General features: G+C 36.8%; 2 protein-coding genes across 2 annotated transcripts in view; both read left to right on the plus strand.

The window, feature by feature from the left end:
- The window catches only part of IL1RL1 (interleukin 1 receptor like 1), a 30791-nt gene extending 29735 nt beyond the window's left edge, over positions 1-1056 (plus strand). The window contains exon 16 of the mRNA XM_035316335.1: positions 965-1056. The gene's annotated coding sequence lies outside the window, so the exon portion shown is untranslated. The remainder of the gene's footprint in view (positions 1-964) is intronic.
- Positions 966-22167, plus strand: IL18R1 (interleukin 18 receptor 1). The gene is made up of 12 exons (XM_035316267.1): positions 966-1072; positions 1119-1147; positions 2172-2242; positions 3236-3473; positions 10039-10216; positions 11486-11639; positions 12211-12273; positions 14436-14592; positions 14769-14902; positions 16307-16468; positions 17728-17886; positions 19408-22167. The coding sequence occupies exons 3-12, from the start codon at positions 2194-2196 to the stop codon at positions 19806-19808; spliced, it is 1695 nt and encodes a 564-aa protein (XP_035172158.1). The 5' UTR covers positions 966-1072; positions 1119-1147; positions 2172-2193; the 3' UTR covers positions 19809-22167.
- The last annotated feature ends 45 nt before the right edge of the window (positions 22168-22212 follow it).

The following is a 22212-nucleotide window of genomic DNA, read 5'->3' on the forward strand; positions in this document are numbered from 1 at the left end:
CATTTCTAATAATTAAAAATTCAACTGTAGCTTTAAGCATGTATGAAATTTGAAAAACATGCTTAAAGCTATTGTCACTTTAGACAACTAATAGACAACTCTAAATTTACCTTTGTCTTTGAAACTGTCATTCGCTGCTATTGCCTTAGCATTTTGTCCATTGAATATTTTTGTATTCCTTCAGAGACAGAATCTTTGCCTTTTAAATTATCTCCCCATTTCTTTTTGAAAATAAAAGATTTTATTCCAGTCCTTGAAGAATATCTTTAAAGTAGTTGAATTTCACCAAAAACTATATATATATATTTTTTTGTTTGTTTGTTTGCTTTTTCCCCTCCTGGTATTTCATTAAAGAATACCACAAACCATATTGCTCAAATGTAAATACTGCTAGTAGAACAATTGGAGTAGAACAATTTCAAACAAATTGATCAGGTTCAATAGCAGTGTGAGAGTAAGACTAAGGCTGTGTGTTTTACTTGCTTATTTGTACCCACCAATCTCAAACCTGGCTATCACTAAGTAGCTTGCATAAGACTTTGTTCTTTAATCCCTGTTCAAAGAATCAAGGGCTTTGCTTTCCATTCACCGAAATATCTATTTTGTGCTGATGTGATGTGCCAACAAGGAATGGGATTTAGAATTAACATCTGATGATATGTAATTTTATCCTTATGTAGTGGATCGTAGTTTCATGGTCTGTAGCAGTTGTATTTCTTCTGGATGTGCTAGGGTGAAAAATGAAAAGTAAATTCAAGAAATGAAAATAGAGACAGAGGGCTTTCTTTCCCTGTAAAGTATAGCAGTTTGAATCTCCATGTGCAGAAGGGAACTGAAACCAGGTTTGAGGAGTTTAATGTATGGTCCCTTAAAGTTGCTTCTTTAGCTGCTTTCTAAACCGGGATCTGTCTACCAGTCAGTCTGAAAAAAGGGGATGTGAAACAGTTCTTTCAACTTGTTACAGTGATTTATAGGATGGTGGCACACTTGTAATGAATTGGAGAGAACAATAAAAGAGGGGGAGCAGCCACACGTCTTGCTGTCATTCCGGAATATTGCTTGAAATGCAATAGCCTACTTCAGCCTACTGCTGTTTTATATCATAGGTAGTTTCTAATCATAAGTCTCAGGCAGGTGTCTTTCAACAGTAAGTATGTTTTCTCAAATTGCAAGTTTTATGTAGTAAAACCAAAGAAAGAGAATGCTAAAAAAGATTACTTTGAACAGCTCTCTGTGAAATCTCTCTTTTAAGTGTGTGTCCTATTTGTGTATTCACGTTCAGATAGGTGTCTGAGTAAGGACATCTGTCTTGGCTGAACTCAAGTTATCATGCATCTAAGCTGTCTGTCTTGTTAGCAAAACTGAGGCATGGTTTTAGGTTTGGCTCTGCACTTGGTTGTTAACCTGCTGTTCAGAGAAATCTCAGAAGAGATACTCCACACTAGTTTTATTTAGTAAAGTTTTGCGTTTGTCTTTGAAAGAACAATTGAAAATTAGTTTATTTATCTTCTTATCCTAGATGGAAACATTGGCAATCTCAGCTGGTACTTTCGTGTTCAGCAGAAATTAATAGAAAATGTGAGGCAAAATTGTAAACCTCGTTGTTTTCCAACAGGATAAAATCATACACCAAGACGTCTGACCCATCAACATTGTGCTGTTCTCCTGAAATGCAAGGGAAAATTCTACTAGCTGTGTTTCTTTAAAGTCCAGTCCTGCAAAGGTAGTACCGTTTGTGGAGAAAAAATTAAATTTATTATTAATAAATAAATAAATAAGCACTGTCCTGCTCACTGGTAGGCGTTCACTTGGGATCTAAGTCTAGATGCTTCTATACGATTGCCAGTTTACTCAGGAGTACAAAAGGCCTCTAGTGAGCATGAAAATGGAGGGAGAAGACCATGCATTGATTTCTGAGTTTGAAATAGAACTTTCCAAAGAAAATATAGATATGTTGCCTGACACATGAAAATATGTTGCCTGACACATGAAAATACCTGGTACAATAAAAATGAGTAACTTCCCAGTTGGAAAACCTCCTTCAGTAACAGGCATTAGTAACACTGCTCTCAGTGCTCAAAGTGGTCTATTTCATTGCACTTGTGATGATATGTGAATCTGTTTTTCTTAGGCTTTCAGAACCAAGAAAAAAATCACTTTTTCTGGAGAAGAAGTGAGAATTAACTCAAGAAAATGTCTCTGATGATATTTTTAGTAATGTTTATCACTGAATCTGCCACAGGTAAGTATAAATCCCCATTTCAACCATAGAACCTTTAAAATATTTGCCAAATATACGACACCTTCTTGACAGTTGTGCAGAGTGGTGAAACTTTTGTATTTCTCATCTATGAACAAAATCTTTAAGGTTTTCCAATTTCAGACCAGTTCCAGACTTTGAAAATTTGGTCCAAAGTAACAAAATTATTAAATACATAGAACCAAGTTGCTATGTGGAAACACCTGATTATGTTGTATTGGAGCATGGCTGTACAGAGAGCCACAGCAAGAAAAAGAGTGATCACAAATCTTTTTATGACATTCAGAAGTGTAGTCAGAATGGTTGCTAAACAGAGATAATCTCTAGGACAGAGACTGAAGGCTTATTTTGTTCTTGAATATTTGCACTAGACCATGTTTCCTTTTCTGTATTTTATATGACTTCCACAAGTAAAGGTGCATTTAGAAAGTTAGACTTAAAAAGCAGACTTTGAGGCTAAATTTTTCATATAGAACCTTGTTCCAAGGGAAATTTTCTAAAGATATATGAAGTTTTTAAGAAATCTTACCATGTAACAATTTAGTTTTAATTAAGAAGAAAACGTACACATTAATTCATAGGATCTCTGCTTTTATGACAGTTGATCAGTTCTGAGGATTAGCCACCTTTGTCAAGTCAATGCATGTTCTTTCCCCCTTTCATTTGTGACAGCTGCTTTTTTACAAAGTTCTACTGACTGTGCTCATTGGATTTGTACACTTGTGGACCCACATGAAAAAAAATCTTAGCAAAATGTCCATTTTTTATCTTTCTATACCTTCTAGTTTTGCTTGGGTAAGGTAGAATGAAAACTTGGACAACTGAGTTCTCAGACTGAAATACATTTTGCTGCTAAAAGTCATTTTATATAAAAGACCTGCTACACAGCAAGTCACTTTAAAGTCAGGCTAATGGCATTTTATGAAAGAGTATTGAGCCTTTTTTGTTTGTTTGTTTGTTTGTTTGTTTCTGAAGAGAAGCTGTGTCCCCTTCGAGCGTCCATTGATGTACTAGAAGGGGAATATTTTTTCCTTTGTTTTCCTGAGTCAATGCTGCGTTTTGAGACAGAAGGATACAAAATAAACTGGTACAAAGAAAATGCTGGAAGGCAGAAGCTGATAAAGGAAACACAGAGAATTATTTTCCAAATGAATTTTCTGGAGTTTTGGCCAGCTGAACTCAGTGACTCTGGGAATTACTCTGTCATTCACAGGTGGGTACACAGGAAGTGGATGAACAACATGCTGCCCTTAAAGTTGTCTATAAAGGTGGCCTTTGTCTTGTTCATGGCACTTATAAAAACGAAGCTCAGGGAACTACATTATTTATGGTGTCACTTTCCACATCATTTCACAATAACCACCCAGACAGACCCGTAATACATACGTATTACTACAGGCCAATACAGCCTTTTAAAGGTTCTGTAAACTTTTGATAAAACAGGTAGCGTTTCTGCTGTTTCATGGCTGATTCTCTAAGCACAATGAGAGATAGGCAATCCTGTCAATGGCCAAGTAGAAGGAAACATTTGCTTGTCCTCTCAACCAGACCTGTTCTTCCTTACTTTGTTGAGTGGAATTCACTCTCTGGGGCCTGCCAAGTAAATCAAATGTAGTAAGGTAATGGTGACATAGCTGAACTCTGGTTTCTTTGCACAGCCTGACATTCTTGGAGCTGTTCAAAGAACACATTAAATCATTTTATTTGATTCCTTACCATCATAGAACATCACGGAGCAAAAGCGAAAATAAGGGTGGGCTTCAACTGATGGTGGTATTCCTCATTTGATCATGAGGAATGACAGAAGGACTAGATCAAATTTTTGTTTTATGAAGTTTTTATGACTAACTTGCACCACAACTGTAATTCAGGATTTACATTTGAAGTAACAATTTATTTTAAACAAAAGATTTTTCATGTAATGATTTGTGCTTTTCTTGAGGTAATATTTTTAAGGTTCTCGCCTGTTTCATAAAGGTTATTGGCTGTTATGGGGCTTCATATACTGTAAAATGCTATCCACACTTCTCCAGCAACATTGCATACACAATTTTGATAGTATATAGTTTTAAGTTAGACTTTAATTGTTAACCTGTTACCTAGTTAATATTCAAGTTGGAAGCTGAAAACCTCATGTTGTATTTTTCCATGCATCTTTATTGTTATATTGATTTTATTTTAAAAAATAATGAGTCACCATATCTGAAATGCTGAATGCTATAAAAGAAAAGCCTACAGGTAGAGCTAAGGCACACATGAATATTTCACTTGGATGTATGTGATTTCTTATTAATGGCAGGTCAGTCTTTCTCCAATTAGTAAAGAAAGCTTGAGGAAAAATTTCCTAATGTATGTTGAATGTGATATTAACAGAATTGGCCTTAGGGGTCATGACTACGGTAGTCTGGCCGCTTTGTTCTGCAATGTAGTACAGATTTAGCATATTATTGGGTACAGATATCTGTCTAAATTAGCAGAGGTGAAGCCAGCTGCCTGGCTGTGGTACTTCGGGGTTAGATAATACCTGACATAGGCTTGTGGGTTGTCATGGACCTATACTTTTCATATGAAGTCTGAACTTGGCTTTAATGCTTTATTACTTCATTGACGGCCTTGAGCAGTCATCCATATAGTGACTTCACCAAATATGGTGACAAAAAGTTATTAAACCTAAAAATTCACTCTGCTGCCAGCACCTAAATAACAGGACAAAATGCATGCTCTGGCATGAAGCAAGGATCACCAGGCTGCAAAAGGAGGTTGTCATAACAAGTCTAAAAAAAGACACAACAGAGGAAAGCTGTGATAATCCTAACCTTAATTCTTGTGCTTTTGTGATTTTTTTTTTTTGAGAATTTGGAATAATGGTAGTAAATTTACAGCAAATTACAAGAACTATATAAAACTAGTATGATAAAAATATAAACTCAATATTGAGGGAAAAAGTCTTATATTTAGAAGAAGATGAGGGAAAAGACCCCAAGTAAAATTATTAGGATAAATTTCTTGAAATGATTAGTTGTTAGAAAACACAAAAATATCTGATCCTTTGTGAAATGTTTGGATTTGCTGATTCATCTAAGCAAGAAACAGAAAAAAGAAAGTTTTTGATTTTATCAAAGTATTCATATGCAACTAAGAGTTTTGATTTCCAGTTATGAAACTATTTTCATTTTCTAAGATGCTATATTATGATACTATCTTATAAAATTACGTTTTGAAAAAAGGGACTTTTATTAAGATAAAAGTTTCTGAAATAAAATATATTGGAATCAGAATGCAGAATGAAGGCCATTGGAACAATATGCATTTATTTATTTATTTATTATTTATTTATTTCCCTAGGGTTTTTCATGGGATCTTGGGGATTATTTTATCTGTTGGTTCCCACTGTTTGCAAACATATTAAAGCTGTTACATTTCAGCAAATATAGAAGATTATTTGCAGAATCAGTTTCCTGCAGTGAAGGAGGACATCTATTAGTCTCTATGGAGAGGAAAATATTGTGGACTAATGAATTGGTTTAAGACTTAGTTAGACTGACAGAATGGAGTTTGTTTTGTTTCAGAGCATTAATAATAGGCTTTTCTTTTAAAGTAGACATTCTAAGATAGTGTTGTTTATATATTTTATTTTCAAGTATTTAATTTATATATGATAATTTGTAAACAATATAGGAAATTATTTTTTTAGCTGCTCAGGCAGTTTTAGTGAACAAAGTGTCAATCCAATTTACTGCAGATTTTCAGGAAGTGTATGACAACATAGCACTGACAGATTTTGCAAACTATTTTTTCCTGCTATGTTGTAACTGACAATGTGCAACAAGAAAGAGGTGAAAATCATGTAACGATGTATAGTGTATTATCCACTTATTTTTATTTTTGACCTAAAGAAGAATAAGAATTTTTCCAGTTAAAGTAGAAGTGTTTCACTGAGACATAGCATATATAGCCAAAGATGCATACAATGATGTGTTTTCATGTTTCTTAGTAGAGTAGACTTTAGCCATTATTTCAGGAATGAATAGATTTCACCTGAAAGCCTGAGTGTGTGCGTGTTCAGCAAAATATCTTTAAAATGAAGGATTTCATATGTATTTGGTGTGGGAGTGGTAAGAAGAAAAACTGTGTCACACATATTTGGCAGGATTTCTAATTTATATGGGTTTTCATAACCTATATCCTGTGGTTGTCCAAAAAAAAAAAAACAACCAAAAAAAAACAACAAAAAAACCCCACCAACCAACCAAAAAAAAAGCAGGTCATCTTGTTGCTCTGTATTTGTGAAATTGAAAATGTTGTTGCTCTGTATTTTTGAACTTGAAATAGAGAGGACAATAATATTGTGCACTGGAAGGCAGATTGTCACTTTCTTGATGTAGATAGAAATACAGCACTGGGTTTGTGCAGTGAAATAACTAAGGGATGGCAGAATATGTGTGCAGTCTTTACGGTAAACTCAGATTATATGCTCTAAGAGCTTTCACTTCCTTGTATAATCTCCTGAGTCAAGCTATTTTCTGTTGTTCCTTCTTGGTGGGTTTTATGAGTGAAGTTGAAAGGCTGTTAAGCCAGCAGCCAGTTTTGTAGCCCCAAAAGTATCACTGAAGAATTGCAGCAAGTGAAGATCAAGACAGGAATATAACAGCTCAGACACTAGCAGTTTAAGCAATACAATTTAATGCATTTTTTTGTTGGTGGTGTAGAAAATCATGAATATTGCAGACAAGTAGAAATTATATAAGCCAAATTCATCTCAGTTTTGCATAACTATGTTTTTGCCACCTTCCAGAGAGTTGGTCCTTGCCAGAGTTTGTCTCATCAGCTAGAATATCATGATCCACTTTGGCTGAAATCCCCGTATTTGTTGAAGTTATTTCACTAAAATAACGACAGAAAAAAGCCTCTATGGAGTGATGGTGCTGAGGAGAACATATGACTTTATTGATCATTTTCTTCCATTTGCTGAATCTAGGTACTAGACTTATATTTATTTTATGGCCAGATCCATAATAGCATCTCCAGCACTATTCAGATACAAGTGTGGTGTCTAAAAGAGCACACAGACTTGGTGAAATTCATTGGAACTAATATTTATGACTACACCTTAGCTATTTACCTTAGGTGCCTTTATTGTCATAGAGAGAGAAGTCTCCCTGACTATCAGATTATCTTGTCCTAAAACAAACTTGTAAAATAGGTCATGTAAACTGCACTCTGAGAGGTTACCGAGTGTTATCCCACTGCTGACTGTGGTGTGTAGGTCTGATTTAAATGTGTAAATGTGAAGTTGAAGAACAGATGAGAAGGACTCCACCCGCTGTGACTACATCTCTGATGGAAATGTTCTGATAAGGTTTTTCCTGTTTATGACACCGCAGTTAACTGATTAAGAAACCAAACCACCATGTTTAGATTTAGTCAATTGCAACTATGAATAATGAATACCTCAAGTGAGTAAGGAGAATAAGAATCTGCAGGCTGAAAAAGGACTGCAATGTGAAGAGGGTGAGCAAAGTAATTCTGTTTTGGGGAGTTCATAAGGGAAAAAAAAAAGAAATCTCAAGCTAAATTCATCATATAAGTGATGTTTTAATGGTTCTTCTTACTCTTTTAACAGTAAAAGGTGTACCACAGGACAATGGTGTGAAAGCCGATACACTTGTCTGACTTGTTCCTCCATTTCAACCTCTTTGTCCCTTAGCCATTTTCAGTGAAATAGTTCTTTGCTTGTTTCAGTTCCCCTGGGAGCAATTCCTTTTTTTTTCTTGGAGGCAGGAAGATTCAAACGTATTTATGAAGACATGTCTGACACCAGAAGGAAGTGTTCTGTGATTACTACTTTTGCTTTGTCAGACCCTGTTTGTTCAGTAAAAATGAGAGCTGAGCATTAATTGTAAAATCTCGCCCATTAATTTACAGGTAGAAAAATTACTTTCTCTTAAGCCCTAACTTTGCCAAAGTGAGACTAACTTCACCAGATTTAAGCCCAAACTCTTTCAGGTTCTTTTCCCTTTGTAGCCATGTATTTGGACATATCCAGCAATAAAATAACTCACAGCTATAATCTGAGTCATTAGGGAAATATGTGGATAGAAAATATTAGATACCTGAATGATCACATACAGCTTCTAGAGAGTCAGAAGAGGCCTTTTTGGAGCATATTCACCTGACTTTTTATAGATACGGGATGTGATAAACATGTTCTAGAAGAAAGAGTTCATGGCTTTTCCATCAACCTGGGGTGGCCATTAAACTGTAGACCTCTGATTAGTAGAGAATGAGAGAAAAAGAGATTAATCCCTTCCAACATGACTTCTTGGGCAGACATAGAATCATAGAACACCTTGGGTTGGGAGGATTCTTAAAGATCATCTAGTTCCCATACTGATATGGATGCCATACACTAGATCAGGTTGCTCAGGGCCTCATCCAACCTGGCCTTGAACACCTCCAGGGATGGGGCATCCACAGCTTCTCTGGGCAACCTGTGCCAGTGCCTCACTACCCTCTGAATGAAGAATTTCCTCCTAAAATCTAATCTAAATCTCCTCTCTTTTAGTTTAAAGCCATTCCCCCTCATCCTGTCATTGTCTGCCCAAGAAAAATGTTGCTCTCCATCTTTTTTTTATAACCCCCCCTTTAAGCACTGAAAAGACACAGTGAAGCCACTCCTGAACCTTCTCTTCTTCAGGCTGAACATCCCCAGCTCTCTCAGCCTTTCTTCACATGAGAGGTGCTCCAGCCCTCTGATCAATCTTGTGGCCCTCCTCTGGACCTGTTCTAACAGGTTCACATCCTTCTTGTGCTGGGGGCCCCAAACCTGAACGCAGTACTCCAAGTGGGGCCTCACAAGGGCAGAGCAGAGGGTCACAATCACCTTCCTCACCCTGCTGGCCACTCTTCTGGTGATGCAGCCCAGGACAAAATTGGCCTTCTGGGCTGCAAGCAAGCACTGCCAACTCATGTCAAGCTTTTTGTCCATGAGAACCTCCAAGTCTTTATCTGCAGGGCTTCTCTCAATGCGTTCTCCTCCCAGTCTGTACTCATGCCTGGAATTGCCCCAAATCAGGTGCAGCACCTTGCACTTTAACTTGTTGAACCTCATTAGGTCCATGTGGGCCCAGTTCTCGGGCTTGTCCAGGTTCCTTTGGATGGCATCCCTTCCTTCGGTTGTATCGACTGCACCACTCATCTTAGTGTCAACTTTGAATCCAGAAGTATCATGCTTGAATCCAGAAGCGATTAACTAATTCATGAGAATTGCATAGTTTGGAAATATTTCCAAAATATTGGTGATTATCTACACAGCATCAAACTATTAAAAATGTGACTTTCTGAACAATAACACAGTAGCCTGTTTTATTTTTTTATGTTTAAAGTATATATTTCTTAGTTACTGCTTTAAACCTTAGCATAAGAGATTAAACCTGCTAGATCACAGGCTGATTTAAGCTACTAAAACTCTTTTGTTCTCACTTGTAACTATATATGATGTCACAGATAGTTAAATTTTTGTTCTGGTAGATATGGAATATATTGTCATATTTCATAGATATAATTTTATTGTCAAGTGTTTTGTGATAGATGATTTAGTTTGGATAACCTATTTCATTGTGAGAAATAATGCATTTGGAATTGGAAAAGCAGTGAAGGGGAATGTAAATAATCAGATGTATTAAATAACTTGTTTTTCTTTTGCTGTATAGCTCACTGAGCTACATTCCTTTAAAAAGCTTCTAACACAGGTGTTTTACAAATGTTTTTTTTCATAGCAATGGAAGACAAAATTTCACAATTCAGAAGTGGACCTTGAATGTCCTTAAAAGGAATAAAAGCAGCTGTTTCAACAAAAATCATTTGACAACCGAAATTCAGAATGCTGGAACAGGTCATTCACTGAAATGCAGTGATTTGTCTGTCAATGAAAATGACAGCGTAACATGGTACAAGGTAATCGCTCAAATCATTGGCTGTAGATCAAAAACATCTGCGGGAAAAATGAATTTTAAAGATTTTAGAAGCATCTACAAATCTTATAACACTTTAATTTCTCATGTTTTTGGTGAAAAAAGCCTTTAGACATATACAGAGAAGAAAGTTTTTATCTGCTCTCAGATTTGTTAGAAAAATGAACTTGCAGTCAGAAATTACTATTAGTTTGGAATGGTAATAGATCTGATGTGCACATCTGTTGGCTGATTTAGCTACTTTGTTAATGTATATATTATTCTGACATTAAATTAAGTGCCAAGATATTTCTTTTACAGTTGGCATGTGCTTGTAAAGTAATTGAAAAACTTTTAAATTTTGCCATTTCTGAACATTTTTTCCAAAATGTAGCAGATCTAGTTCTGTTCAGTTTAGGCGAATCATTGGTCTTTGGACCAGTTTTTGCCAGGGCATAGACAATAGCTGTATAAGCTTTTGTAACTGTTGAGTGTTGGTGTGCTCAGCCATTGGATTAAGCACCCTGACTAGGTTTCTTCTACCCTGTCCCTACTCACCACGTTGAGCAGTGCTCCTTATTCCTCTCCGTGTGTCCTGCTTGGAGTAACACACACCATTCCTTCATGTACATGTTGAATCAGCTTCGGAAAAGGATTTTGGTGTCTTAAGTACTGGCATCTGTATTCTGCCTGACACAACCCTCCTTCCTTGTCCTTGAGAGAGCAAGACCATTGATGGATGTGTTTTCCTCAGTAAAGGGGCGTGCCTTGGACTGACTTCTCTCATGGCTGACTGTATTGATGCCTAATACTTTTATGACTAATATTGTATGAGACAGGTGAAACAGCCATTCTTAGACTTAAATAGCCTTGGGTTTTTGATTGGGTGAAATTTTTGAAAGCTTTCATATTACACTTGAAGCTGAGGTAAAAGAAGGATGGTAACACATGCCTTTTGTACAAGAGCTTGGTAATAAATGTATACATCGAGGAAATGTTCATGCCCTGATCCCACCAGTGACCATTTCCCTTCTTAATCTAAGGTAATTCAGACCAGAACCATATTACAGTGCTCTCAACTTTTAGTGGGTTGAATATTCAGAGACTGTGTTTAAATGACCGTGACTGAACACTGGGCCCCAACTCCTTTTGGTAAATGTGGTTGAGAAAATAAAAGAGTGATGGTTTTCATTTCAAAAATAATGTTTGTCTTTTTTAAGGTTTTGAATATATCTTTGCTACAGAATAATATTTTCTGGATTTATTGATGTAGGACTGTAAGAACTATGAAAACGAAACAGAACGGGAACTGGATTTTAAAACCTTAACAGTTCAGCACTCTGGTATATATACCTGTAAAATTTTGATCAGTCATAATGGAAGGATATACCACAGCACAAGTACAATTAAGCTGGTAGTAGAAGAAGGTAAGAAAACTTTCTGAAAACTTTGAAGCATGCTTTTGGTTCTCCTTACTATGGAAAAAAATCCCTGCTAAACTTATTTGTTTATGGATATGGTTCATTATTTCCTGATTACAGTTATTTGATAAATAAATAAATATATAAAGGTGATCAGATCAGGAAATCTGATCTATTTTGTAATAATTTAAAAATAAAAAGCAGAAGTTTACATTACACATTTCCAATCTGGAAAAATGTATTTAGTATGTCTTCCCTGAAATTGTTATTCTTTTCAAAATTGGTTGCTACAGGTCAGACAAACCTACTAAGAGTTTTGTGAGAGAGCCTTTCCAACCATTGCAAACTGTGTACATATACAGATATGTATGCACGTGCAAAAAATTCAACAGGACATACTGCTTTTTAAAGTGCTTGGTAATGACAGGTCCAGATATTCTTCCTTGAATCAAATGGAATCTATGTGGTTTGTTTTAGAAATAATGCAAATGTGTCATTTTTACTGTGGTAGAATTTAAGAAAGCTGTTACTTCAATATCAGTAATTCTTTTTTTGTTGTTGTTGTTGTTTTTTTTAGATGCACCAGAGGCTGTCACTTTGGAGATAGTTGGACGCGATGAAGAAATTGAAACAGAAATAGGTATCAAATTTGTTCAAGAATCTTTATTTTAGCTGAATGTATATATGATTTTGTTCAGATCTCTTTATAGTTGATTGTCTGGTTAAGACTGATTGAACTAATTGTCTGTGTACCCTTCCGGATCTGATCCATCTTCACATCTGGTTATGATTTTTTTAGTGGATTCCATGATTGATATACATTAAATTCACCATTACAGAGGCCAAAGATTAGGTTGTTGTTATGACCAGCAAGAGAAAGTGAAAGTGATGATAAACCACGACTTCCCTTTTTAGACAGCAAACCACACAGAATGATGTGTGAAAGATGTCTGGTTTGTCCAGTGAGCAACAATAATAAGTAATCTCTTTAATATTTGATGCAGTCAAGGACATCATTCTGCAGAGAAATGAAAAACATGAGGGATGACAGTCCTGGCAATGCAAGCATGCAGATCTGTTACTGCTTCAAAGAATCTGTTGTATTGTCAAAAGCAAAAAATATGACTGTCCTCTTATCTGGGAAAATATTAGATAACATGGTCTGCAGGATTCACACAGTGTTGAAAACTATCCAGGATTTTGACCACAAAGCATCCACAAGGCTGTATATAATTCTTAAGAATATAACTTCACCTGTATTTTTGCTCTCCTGTGTGAGGGATTCTCCAATTTGATTACCTAGTCTTCCCTTGCATAATTCAGCAAACACATATTCACCACCTCTGTGGCTGATATGTGTATCTCATTTGCTCAGCTAAGACACCAGATGTTGGCTTACTTTCTACCCCACAAAGACCAGCTAGTAGGTCCTTTTTCTAATGCCAACACTCCAATTCTGTATTGCCTTATGTCTCCCAGTCTCCCAGGGTGCTGTTCCTACACAGTTCTTATCACTTACTCTGCTCGTCCCAACCCTTACAAGGAAACATGGTTTAGTATCAAATGATTATGAACCATAAGTCTTCTACATCTTATTTGCTTTGATCAGATCATTTGATAAGATCATTGAACTACCTGATGGCTGATTATACTGATGGCATGGTGGAGAGAGAAGGGAATTTTGGACTTTCAAACCTTTCATGGAAATCCTCTATAGGATTTCATTGAAAAAAAAAAAAAAAAAAAGTTTCTATGTTTCAATCTGTGTAATTGTGATTTGGATTTGTAAGGTCTAAATCTAAGGGTGCCACATTTTCAGCTCAACCTTGCTTTAAAGATTCTTAAGCAGTTTCACTGGAAGCATCCACTCTGTTAAATCATGAGAAGTCCATTTATAGTGTATGTTCTCAGAGTATTCCTGGACAGGCTTACTTACTGGAAAGCGTCTGTGCATAGTGTCCTGAACAAGAACTAGTGTGTGGCTTTTGGGGTTTTCTGAAATGTGTTCTGGATGTGTTCCCTGGAAACGGTGCTGGCATAACCTAGAAATGGTGATGTAATGTTGTAGCTAACCTCAGGACAAGCTTTCCATGACAATGTTTAAATTTAAATGTCTTGCAGATCATCAGATTTCGCACTCCACAGCTCCAGACCTTTCCCTTTGCCTTTTCCCATGTGCACTGTTGTCTTTTTACTTTTGCTCTTATAATTAACTAGAATCTAAGGCGTGGTTCTTTACTCTTCCAAATAGTGTTTTGGAGTGGTACAGAGTAGCTGACTGGATTAATAAATTATTCATGCATTCAGGATTATGCTGATTTCCAAGTGTGGTGCTGGGATGAAAATTTCTCTGTGAGATGTCAGCACGGGTGCTAGCAGGTTTTGTTCCTTCTGACATTGTAATATACAGTTTAGCTGTCATCATCAATTGGTTATAATTCCCCTTACCAGTTACTTACTTTTACATGCCCCTGGGGCACTGGTGATGGGTGGCACTCTCCTGTTTTCTGCTGGCAGCACACAGGTTTGTTCTCTGAAGTCTGAAATGCTTTGGCCTATTTAAACTTTTTTGGCTGTTACAGTTAATCTGAGATAAAAGAGTGGATGATTCTCCCTCTGCAGTGGAGTGCAACAGAGCCCTGTACGTGGTTGCCAAAGCCATGGCACACATATGAAAGGGGCTACTAAGCCCACAAGGGAACACAGCTGCTTGGATATGAAACCTGGAAAGCTGACATTTTATTGCATTGTGAACATGAATGCCACTTTTGACTACATCTTCTTATGTTATGCTTTGTGTAGGTAAAGAAGAGATACTCAATTGCACAGGTTTCTTGGGTTATGATATGCGAGAAGATGCCAGCCTTTACTGGTTGATTAATGAAACATTTCCAGAAAAATGCTCAGATATCCCCAAGAATGACCTTTCGATATGTGAAGAAGAACTCAAAAAATTACAGTAGGTTTCCAGAAAATACTGAACTTCTGTTGTATGTGATCAATTCCTACATTTTGTGGACTGCAAACTCATTAAAATGTCTGAGGTTCTTCTACACATTTTTCCTCAAAATCTGCTTCTCAACTTATTGTAGATTTCTATGCAGATAGTGTTGCTAACACCATTCCTTGTTGCAGTTTGGGAAACAAGTTTTATGTCACAAGGCTACTACGGATTAAAAAAGTAAGAGATGAGGACTTGCATCACAATTTCACCTGCAAGCTTCAAGCTGATGAAGCAATGCAAATAAAAATAGTGAAACTGAAGAAAGGTACAGTATGAACCACACTTCTCATTTTTAATTACTAATCATGCCTGCCTCTCAACAGAGGAAGCAGGGTACTGATCCAGATATGTGTGTGTACTGGTAAAGACCCTGGTTCTTCTGGGGTTTGATTTAATAAGCTCTTTGGGTGATTCCTTATGCTCTGAGATGGGCAGTGGGGATTGCTGCTCCTTCTGCTACATCAGCTGTGTGAGGGCTCCACAGTTAAACTGATGATGGTGTGGATACAGGTGGGGGAGGCTGAGCTAAGCTCTGACTGACAGATCCCTTTGCAGCAGTTTGTTAGATTCCATGATAAAACATCCCCGTACTCTCCAGCACATCACATTGGTGGGATCATTGGTGTTGACTATGCAAACCTCAGTGCAGCCCAAAGCCTGTTATTTGGGCCACTTTGTTTATTAAACAGCTCTTTTTTTTTCTTTCTTTTTTTTTTTTTTTTTTTCCTCTCTTCTTTCATGGAAAGGGTAGTCTTTGATATTCCTGTTAATGCCTCACACATTCTGGTTGATAATTTCTCAGAAGGATACAGTCAGGGACTCTATCTTTCTAGCTTTGGAAAGCTGAGCTCTGCTTTGAAATAAAACTTCACATTTATAGTCCATACAGCTTGGAGATTCATGGCAAATTGGCATTCTCTGCTTGTTTTCCATCTCTCTTAGATCTTTTCGAGGTTTATTGAGAGGAAATATTTAATTCTGCAAGTGTGAAAGTAGACTAGTTGATCTTAAAAGATGTAGTGTATAATAAAACAAATGAAATACAGGCTACATTGAACATGACATGATGTCTTCACAAAGGACTTAACAAAAGTTTAATACTTAAAAACCTGTATTTGGAATTGAAAAGGGGAGGGTAATAGAACAAACCAAAAAAAAAGAAAAAAGTAAAATAAATCTTTAAAAAAGCCTGAAAGAGGGTAGAGACAGAAGCAAAAGAAGATCTTGGGCAAAGAGATTAAATGGGTCATTAAGGGCTGTTATGGATGGGCTGAGAAAAGGGTAAAGAATAACACAAGACAATAGAAATCCTGAAGAGAACTCATCATAAAAGTGGTTGACCCAGTATAATCCTCCATTCTGGGATGCCGTACATCTTTGAGGACTTGTAGTCTCAGTATTGATCCCACATACGTCTCATTTATTTATGTGCAGAATGTGTGCAGACATGCAAGATTAATTCTCCAGTTTTTAGAGTAATCTATGTTCTGTAGTTTTTCTCCATCTCAGGATTAATGGGATGCGTGTGTACTTGAAATACTGGCAGTAAAGGATTCACACAAACATTTCAGTTTGGGTAATTTTAAGATGCCATGAGAATTTACTAAATTAATCTCGTCCTATAATACTCTTTGTTAAGGCCTTAATTTCCTGGGCTTCTCTTTTACAGGAAACACCCGAGATCTGCCAGTGCACCTATTTACAACTGGAATGATTCTTGCTGTACTACTTCCATGTGTTGTAGTAGCCATGACAGTTGTCTGTGTGATGTTCAGAGTAGACTTAGTTCTATTTTACAGGAACATATGCAGAAGAGATGACACTGCTGGAGGTATGACTTGGATAATGCTGGTGTTGAAAGAGAGTGCTGATTAAAAAATAGCTTCTGGTAGGCTCTAAAAAACAATCATCATAGAGGAAGGGGCAAAATAAGTCCAGGAGTTTTGTAAGTAGAATTAGTGAGGAATATGCAAAAGAGAACTTGATTGTCAAGTTAGTGTGTTATCCACCTTGGGGTAATAAAGCAGATAAACACAGTCAGGAAGTTGCCCCTGGAACAGACAGTGGAAGGGACATAGTTGGCTGCTGTTCCAGCATGTTTTATTGTGCAATGTTCTTCATCCCGGAAGCTGAAGAATTGTTGGCAAAGGTGTGGAATTATAGAGGTAATCTATCTGGAGGCAAGACGAAAACCCTGGAGCTGACAGACCATTTTTTGTCAAATTTGTTTTCAAATTTGTTTTCACCTCACTGATGCCTTTCTGCTTGAGGTTAAAATGCTTCCTTGTCTGTAGAGGTCATTGCAGTGTTTATAGATTTGACACTAAATGCACTTAAAGAGAGTACACTGCCAGTGTTTTACCAAGCAACTTTGCTGGGACCTTGACTTAAGGAGCAAGCCTGACAATTACCTAACTCTGGGTATAATTTTCACTCTGTGACTGTGTTTCTGAGAATTGTAGTGAAAAAAACTTTGCTGTGTATGTGTACCTGATTTCCTTAGACCTCCTCAGTCTCTAAATCTGCTTAAATATACCTTGAATGAGCTGCAGTGGTTGGAGTTCTCTCAGTAATGTGTGAATGTCATTTATGCCTGCCAGGGTTATTTATTTTTCCATTCATGCTAGGGAAGAAGTGTAGTTTATGATTCAAAACTATGTGTGTTATTGTATCAATCCAGACAGTTTTGTTGCAACTTTCAATTAGAGATTGCTTAATGTGGTAAGCCTGGTTTCTAAATAGGTCTTGGATTTTATGTTTATAAATTACTGGCCAATGTATGACCAGGCACGGTATATTCTTATAACTCTAAGTCATTAAAATAATAAACTAGTGTATTTTTTCAGTACCTGTTCTACAGAACTACTTGGTAGCATTAGATGAAAGGTAAAATAATTGTGAAAATGGGCAATAGAGCTTATATAACTTTCTTATCAAGTTGCAGACATGTTGAGCATACTAGTCTGTAATAAGGAAGACGTTTCTGGATGCTTTGATACTGAGACAATAATTTTGTAAGCCAGAATGGTGGATCAGATACTGTATTTCTAATGGTTGCCAACAACACAAAAATCGGTGATTTCTTTCCAGATGGAAAAGAATATGATGCTTTTGTGTCTTATCTGAAAGACTGTGCTTCCACTAGTGAAGAAGAGAGAGAATTTGCTTTGAAGATATTACCAATGATACTAGAAGAAAATTTTGGGTACAAGTTATGCATATTTGAGAGAGATGTCTCCCCTGGAGGAGGTAAGTGAATATTCTTGTCATTAAGACATTTTTACATATTCTTTTCATGAATATGTAAAAATCTGCAATGAGAAGGAAATCTGGCAGAAGTTGTTTGCATTGAAATGCTACATGTTCATTTTATCTAGGCTGTGTTTGCATGCAAAGGCAGAATAAACACATTTTATACATCTTATATATTTTTACGAATGCATATATACATGCACACATACCTTTAATTACACAATCAAGATAAGGTGAAAAAGTTATCATGGAGAAAGTTAGGGTGAGAACACAGAGAACGTAATGTGCTTCATGGAAAAAAACTCTTGCTCTGCTTTTGCTGAGGGCAGGCATCTATGTCTGAACTCATGCTTACTGCACTGAGCAGTTGATGGGTCTGTTACTCAGACCCTCGGGTAACTCGCATGTTTGTCTGTTTCTTCAGTCTCGCAGTTGGTAGAATGTTGTGAATGCAGTGGGAGCTATAGGGGTAAGAATATATATATGAGAACATGGCATTTTGGTTCCCTATATTACTAATGACCTTTTACAGATGCTTAAAAATAAAAAAAATAAAAATTAAAAAAAGATACTGGGGGATTCCATTTAGTTTGGAGGCCTATTCGGAGAATTGGATTTCCTTGTTAAAAACTCAGAGCAATAAGCTTAGGCACCCTCCTTCCTAAGGCAGGATCTTCTCTTCATGTGTCCTTTCCTGACATGTTCTTCTAAACTAAGAGAGATACCACAACTTTCCCAATCCATTTTGAGTATTAAAAAAGGCTTCTCTAAGTGTTCAGTCTGATTCTTCTTTGCAGTAGTTCTAGCTTATTTCCTTTTCTCTGGTTTGATCCACTGTGAATACGGAAAACAGATTGTTTCCATCTGTTTACAGGAGCCATTGGTATATTTCAATACCCTTGCCAGCCTCCTTCTCTCTGTTTTCTCTTCATTGTGTTACTACTACAGTTTACTTTCTCTGTCCTTGTAAGGCTTGTCTTCTAGACCTGTTGTCTCTGTAGATCTCATTGTCCCATGGTTGTGGAGACAGAGTTGGAACTCATTCTGTCACCACATGATGGTCTTCTCAGCCTTGGATTACTGGCAATAGATTTGGGGATTCAGTGAAATAAAGGAAGGAGTAAACTGAGATTTACTGAATATTCAGGCGGCTGCTGGTGACTTTGTGTGGAATCTCTCTAATGGTATCCATTATGAAAGGACAAAGAGACATCTTGCTGGAGGAGGAATAAATTTTGCTGTCACCTTCAGTCCATGTGACTAACAGATAGCTGTCTCAGGTAGCTGGAGACTGTAGGTTTTTATCTGTCCCAGAGAACAAGCTTTGGCCCTGTGAGAATTCTTTTTCACAGACTCATGATCTGTAACGCACATTAATCTCTTCTTAAGGGCAGGATATTTCCTTGCTGTCACTTTATAAGGGGAGCATTTCTGGTACATGCGCAATTGTTAAAGGAAATCAATTCAATGCCTGTCCTTTCAATTTAGTTTAATAACACATTTATCTTTAATTTGCAGCTGTTGTTGACGATATCCATTCATTCATTGATAAAAGTCGAAGATTAATCATTGTACTGAGCCAAAACTACATTTCTGACACAGCCATATATGAACTTGAGAGTGGACTACATAAAGCTCTAGTTGAAAGGAAAACTAAGATCATATTAATTGAATATATGCCTATAAGTGACTACAATTTCTTGCCAGAATCGCTGTCTCTTTTACCATCAAAGAGGGTTGTGAAGTGGAAAAAGGATAAATCTCTTCCTGTGAATTCCAGGTTTTGGAAGAACCTTCGGTACCTGATGCCAGCAAAATCTACCAAGTCAAACACCAAAGGGCACTGTAACAATCTATATCTAGGTTCAGAAGGGACTCAACCATGGATTGGGAACTGTGACTGTAATGCAGTCATATAGAAATTATGGAGGTGGAAGATGCTGCAGAAAATTGCCAGTTTTGCTAAATTCAAATAGAAAACACAAACTGTGCTTATTTTTGGGAGATAGTGTTCATAAGAGGCCAAGTCTGAGGTTTAAGAAGAATATAAGAAACGTCACAGTGGCTAAGATGATGTTAATTCCAGTGGTAAATGCTATTCCAGAGACAGTTTCCTCAGTAGTCTACACAAGGAGCTGAACTCTGATTCTGCATAGGTCCTAACACCTTGCACCAAGAACAGCACATAACTTTTTGGTTTCATATTTTCCTTCTAGTGGAATGATGTTAGTTACACTTGCATACTTCTTGAGACCCCTCAATGAATTTATCAGTATTTACAAAGTATTATGATCCAGATGCTCTCAGTTTTGTGTTTTGGTATTTCCCAAGAATCCTGCTTGGGAGCTGACCCAAATGGCTCCTGCCCCAGGGATTTTGGCATATAGGGTTTAGGCAGCATTGAGCAGAAAAGTCAAGTGAAAATCGAGACAAGGAAGGATAGAAGGAATCAGATATTTAGTCAGGCTAACTGCATTCACTCCTGAGTTGTGTGTGGTCTAGACAAACTAAGTGGCAGTGATTTGGAGGAATGGTAAAGTCTGCTTTCATCCTCTAATTTAGCTGAGAGTACTGTAAATTGTCATTTTGGCAGAGAGAGGAGAGGAATGGGATAGAGCTAATAATACTTTGTCCATGGACACCACTATCTACATCATATCCTGAGCTACATTCAGCTGAGAGCTGTAAAAATGAGCTCTTCAGTATACATACATCTATTCCTAATGCTTTAGAACATTAGTAGCTAGCCTTATTTTCAATAACAAACCTAGCAATGCCATTCAAAATCATAATCATACTCTGTTACTATTAGCTGCCTGGCAGAAGATTAGAATCGGACATACAAGTTCCTGGAAACAAAAGAACTTTATTTCCTCCTAATATCAATAGGAAACAAGTATTGGAAAATTATTTTGGAAGAACTTCAGTCACTTTGCTAGGAGATCATCAAAGCTCATCCCACTCTCATCATTGTCTTGTATTCAACTAATGCTAGTTCTGAGGAGATATATCTTTGATACTGACACTTAATTCGTGCAGCTCTGTTATCTTCTTGGTGCTTTTGAGAGTACAGTTGTAGTGATGGATGTTACAACTGTCTCAGGATTTATGAGAATGAAATACCTTGTTGTTTTTCAAATATTCCCTAATCACACAAATGAGAAGGAATAGAGGAATAAGACACACATTTTTGGTGTCCTTCATATCAGCTCCAAGAGGTCTCCCTATTCCAGTCATGCAACTAAAGAGCTGTTAAACTGTGGGACTTAGGCAAAAACCTTCCTCTGGCTTAAGCTTTCACCAAAGAGGGTTTCTACTCTGTAGATAAGTGTGCCTTTATATTTCTAAATCTTTCTCAAACTTCAGTTCTTTTCCACCAGTGTTTCCTGTTTTAACATTTAACATGTTTCCTTTTTAACATTTTTCAGCAGGACTAATTATTGCTCCTACTTCAGAAATGCCATTGGTTGTACTGTGCATTTCCATTCCTTGGCCATGAAACTAACAGAAATGGTGGTAAACTTCCTGGTACTTAACCAATATGTTACTTTTGCTCCTCAGCCACATTGTTTTCCATATGTTGCCATCAACACATTGCCTAACAGCATAAATTGTCAAATGTGAATATGAAGAGTGCACAGAGTCTATTTAAAGCTTTGGACTGAGCCTGCCCTCTATGAGAATCAGCTATTATAAAGCAAGATTAGATTTTCTGTTAACTCCCCTACCTCAGCTTGGAGAGGTGGTATAGCTAATCCTCACTGCCCAATGCCTTGGGCAGTGGTAAAAGGAGACAAAGGAAATTAAGTCTACAATAATGTTGTTCTTAGTGCTCTTATATCCAGAATTGGATTTTTGACTGACTTCAACCAGGGCTTGGAAATGCCTGCTTTCTTTTTGCATATCTCTAGAGAAAAGAAGCTGCTAATGTGACTTTTATAGACTGTAGTTGTGCTGATTTGCCTAATCATATATATGTCAATTTACAAGTGACTTCACATGATAGTTTGAAGTAAGGGGTCATTTCAGTGATTTCTATAGCATTTCTGTTACATTTCTTTGCTCTAAATAAAACTTTATTTGCCCCTCCACACAACAGTGGCTTCTGTTTTTGCTGCAGTTAGACAGTGGCAAGTGTCAAAAAATGTACTTCTAGTAAGAAAAATAATGCAAGGAGCAAAAATATGCTTAGACCTGCTCTCCACGAGCAAAAAATATCTCTTCTGTACTGTAAATAAACGAATAAATAAATAAATAAATAAACCAAACCTAATCCAACCAAGTTATTGGAATAATTAATTTCCTAAAGAAGGATGCAGATGG

Source organism: Oxyura jamaicensis, chromosome 1, assembly GCF_011077185.1.
Source record: "Oxyura jamaicensis isolate SHBP4307 breed ruddy duck chromosome 1, BPBGC_Ojam_1.0, whole genome shotgun sequence".
Taxonomy (NCBI): Eukaryota; Metazoa; Chordata; class Aves; order Anseriformes; family Anatidae; genus Oxyura; species Oxyura jamaicensis.

What these genes read in the sequence shown, in the direction of transcription:
- IL18R1 (XM_035316267.1), top strand. Translation starts at nt 2,194, where the DNA reads ATGTCTCTGATGATATTTTTAGTAATGTTTATCACTGAATCTGCCACA. An exon ending in AGAAATTGAAACAGAAATAG is followed by an intron (nt 12,274 to 14,435) that starts GTATCAAATTTG and finishes TGCTTTGTGTAG; the next exon opens with GTAAAGAAGAGATACTCAAT. An exon ending in AATAGTGAAACTGAAGAAAG is followed by an intron (nt 14,903 to 16,306) that starts GTACAGTATGAA and finishes TCTCTTTTACAG; the next exon opens with GAAACACCCGAGATCTGCCA.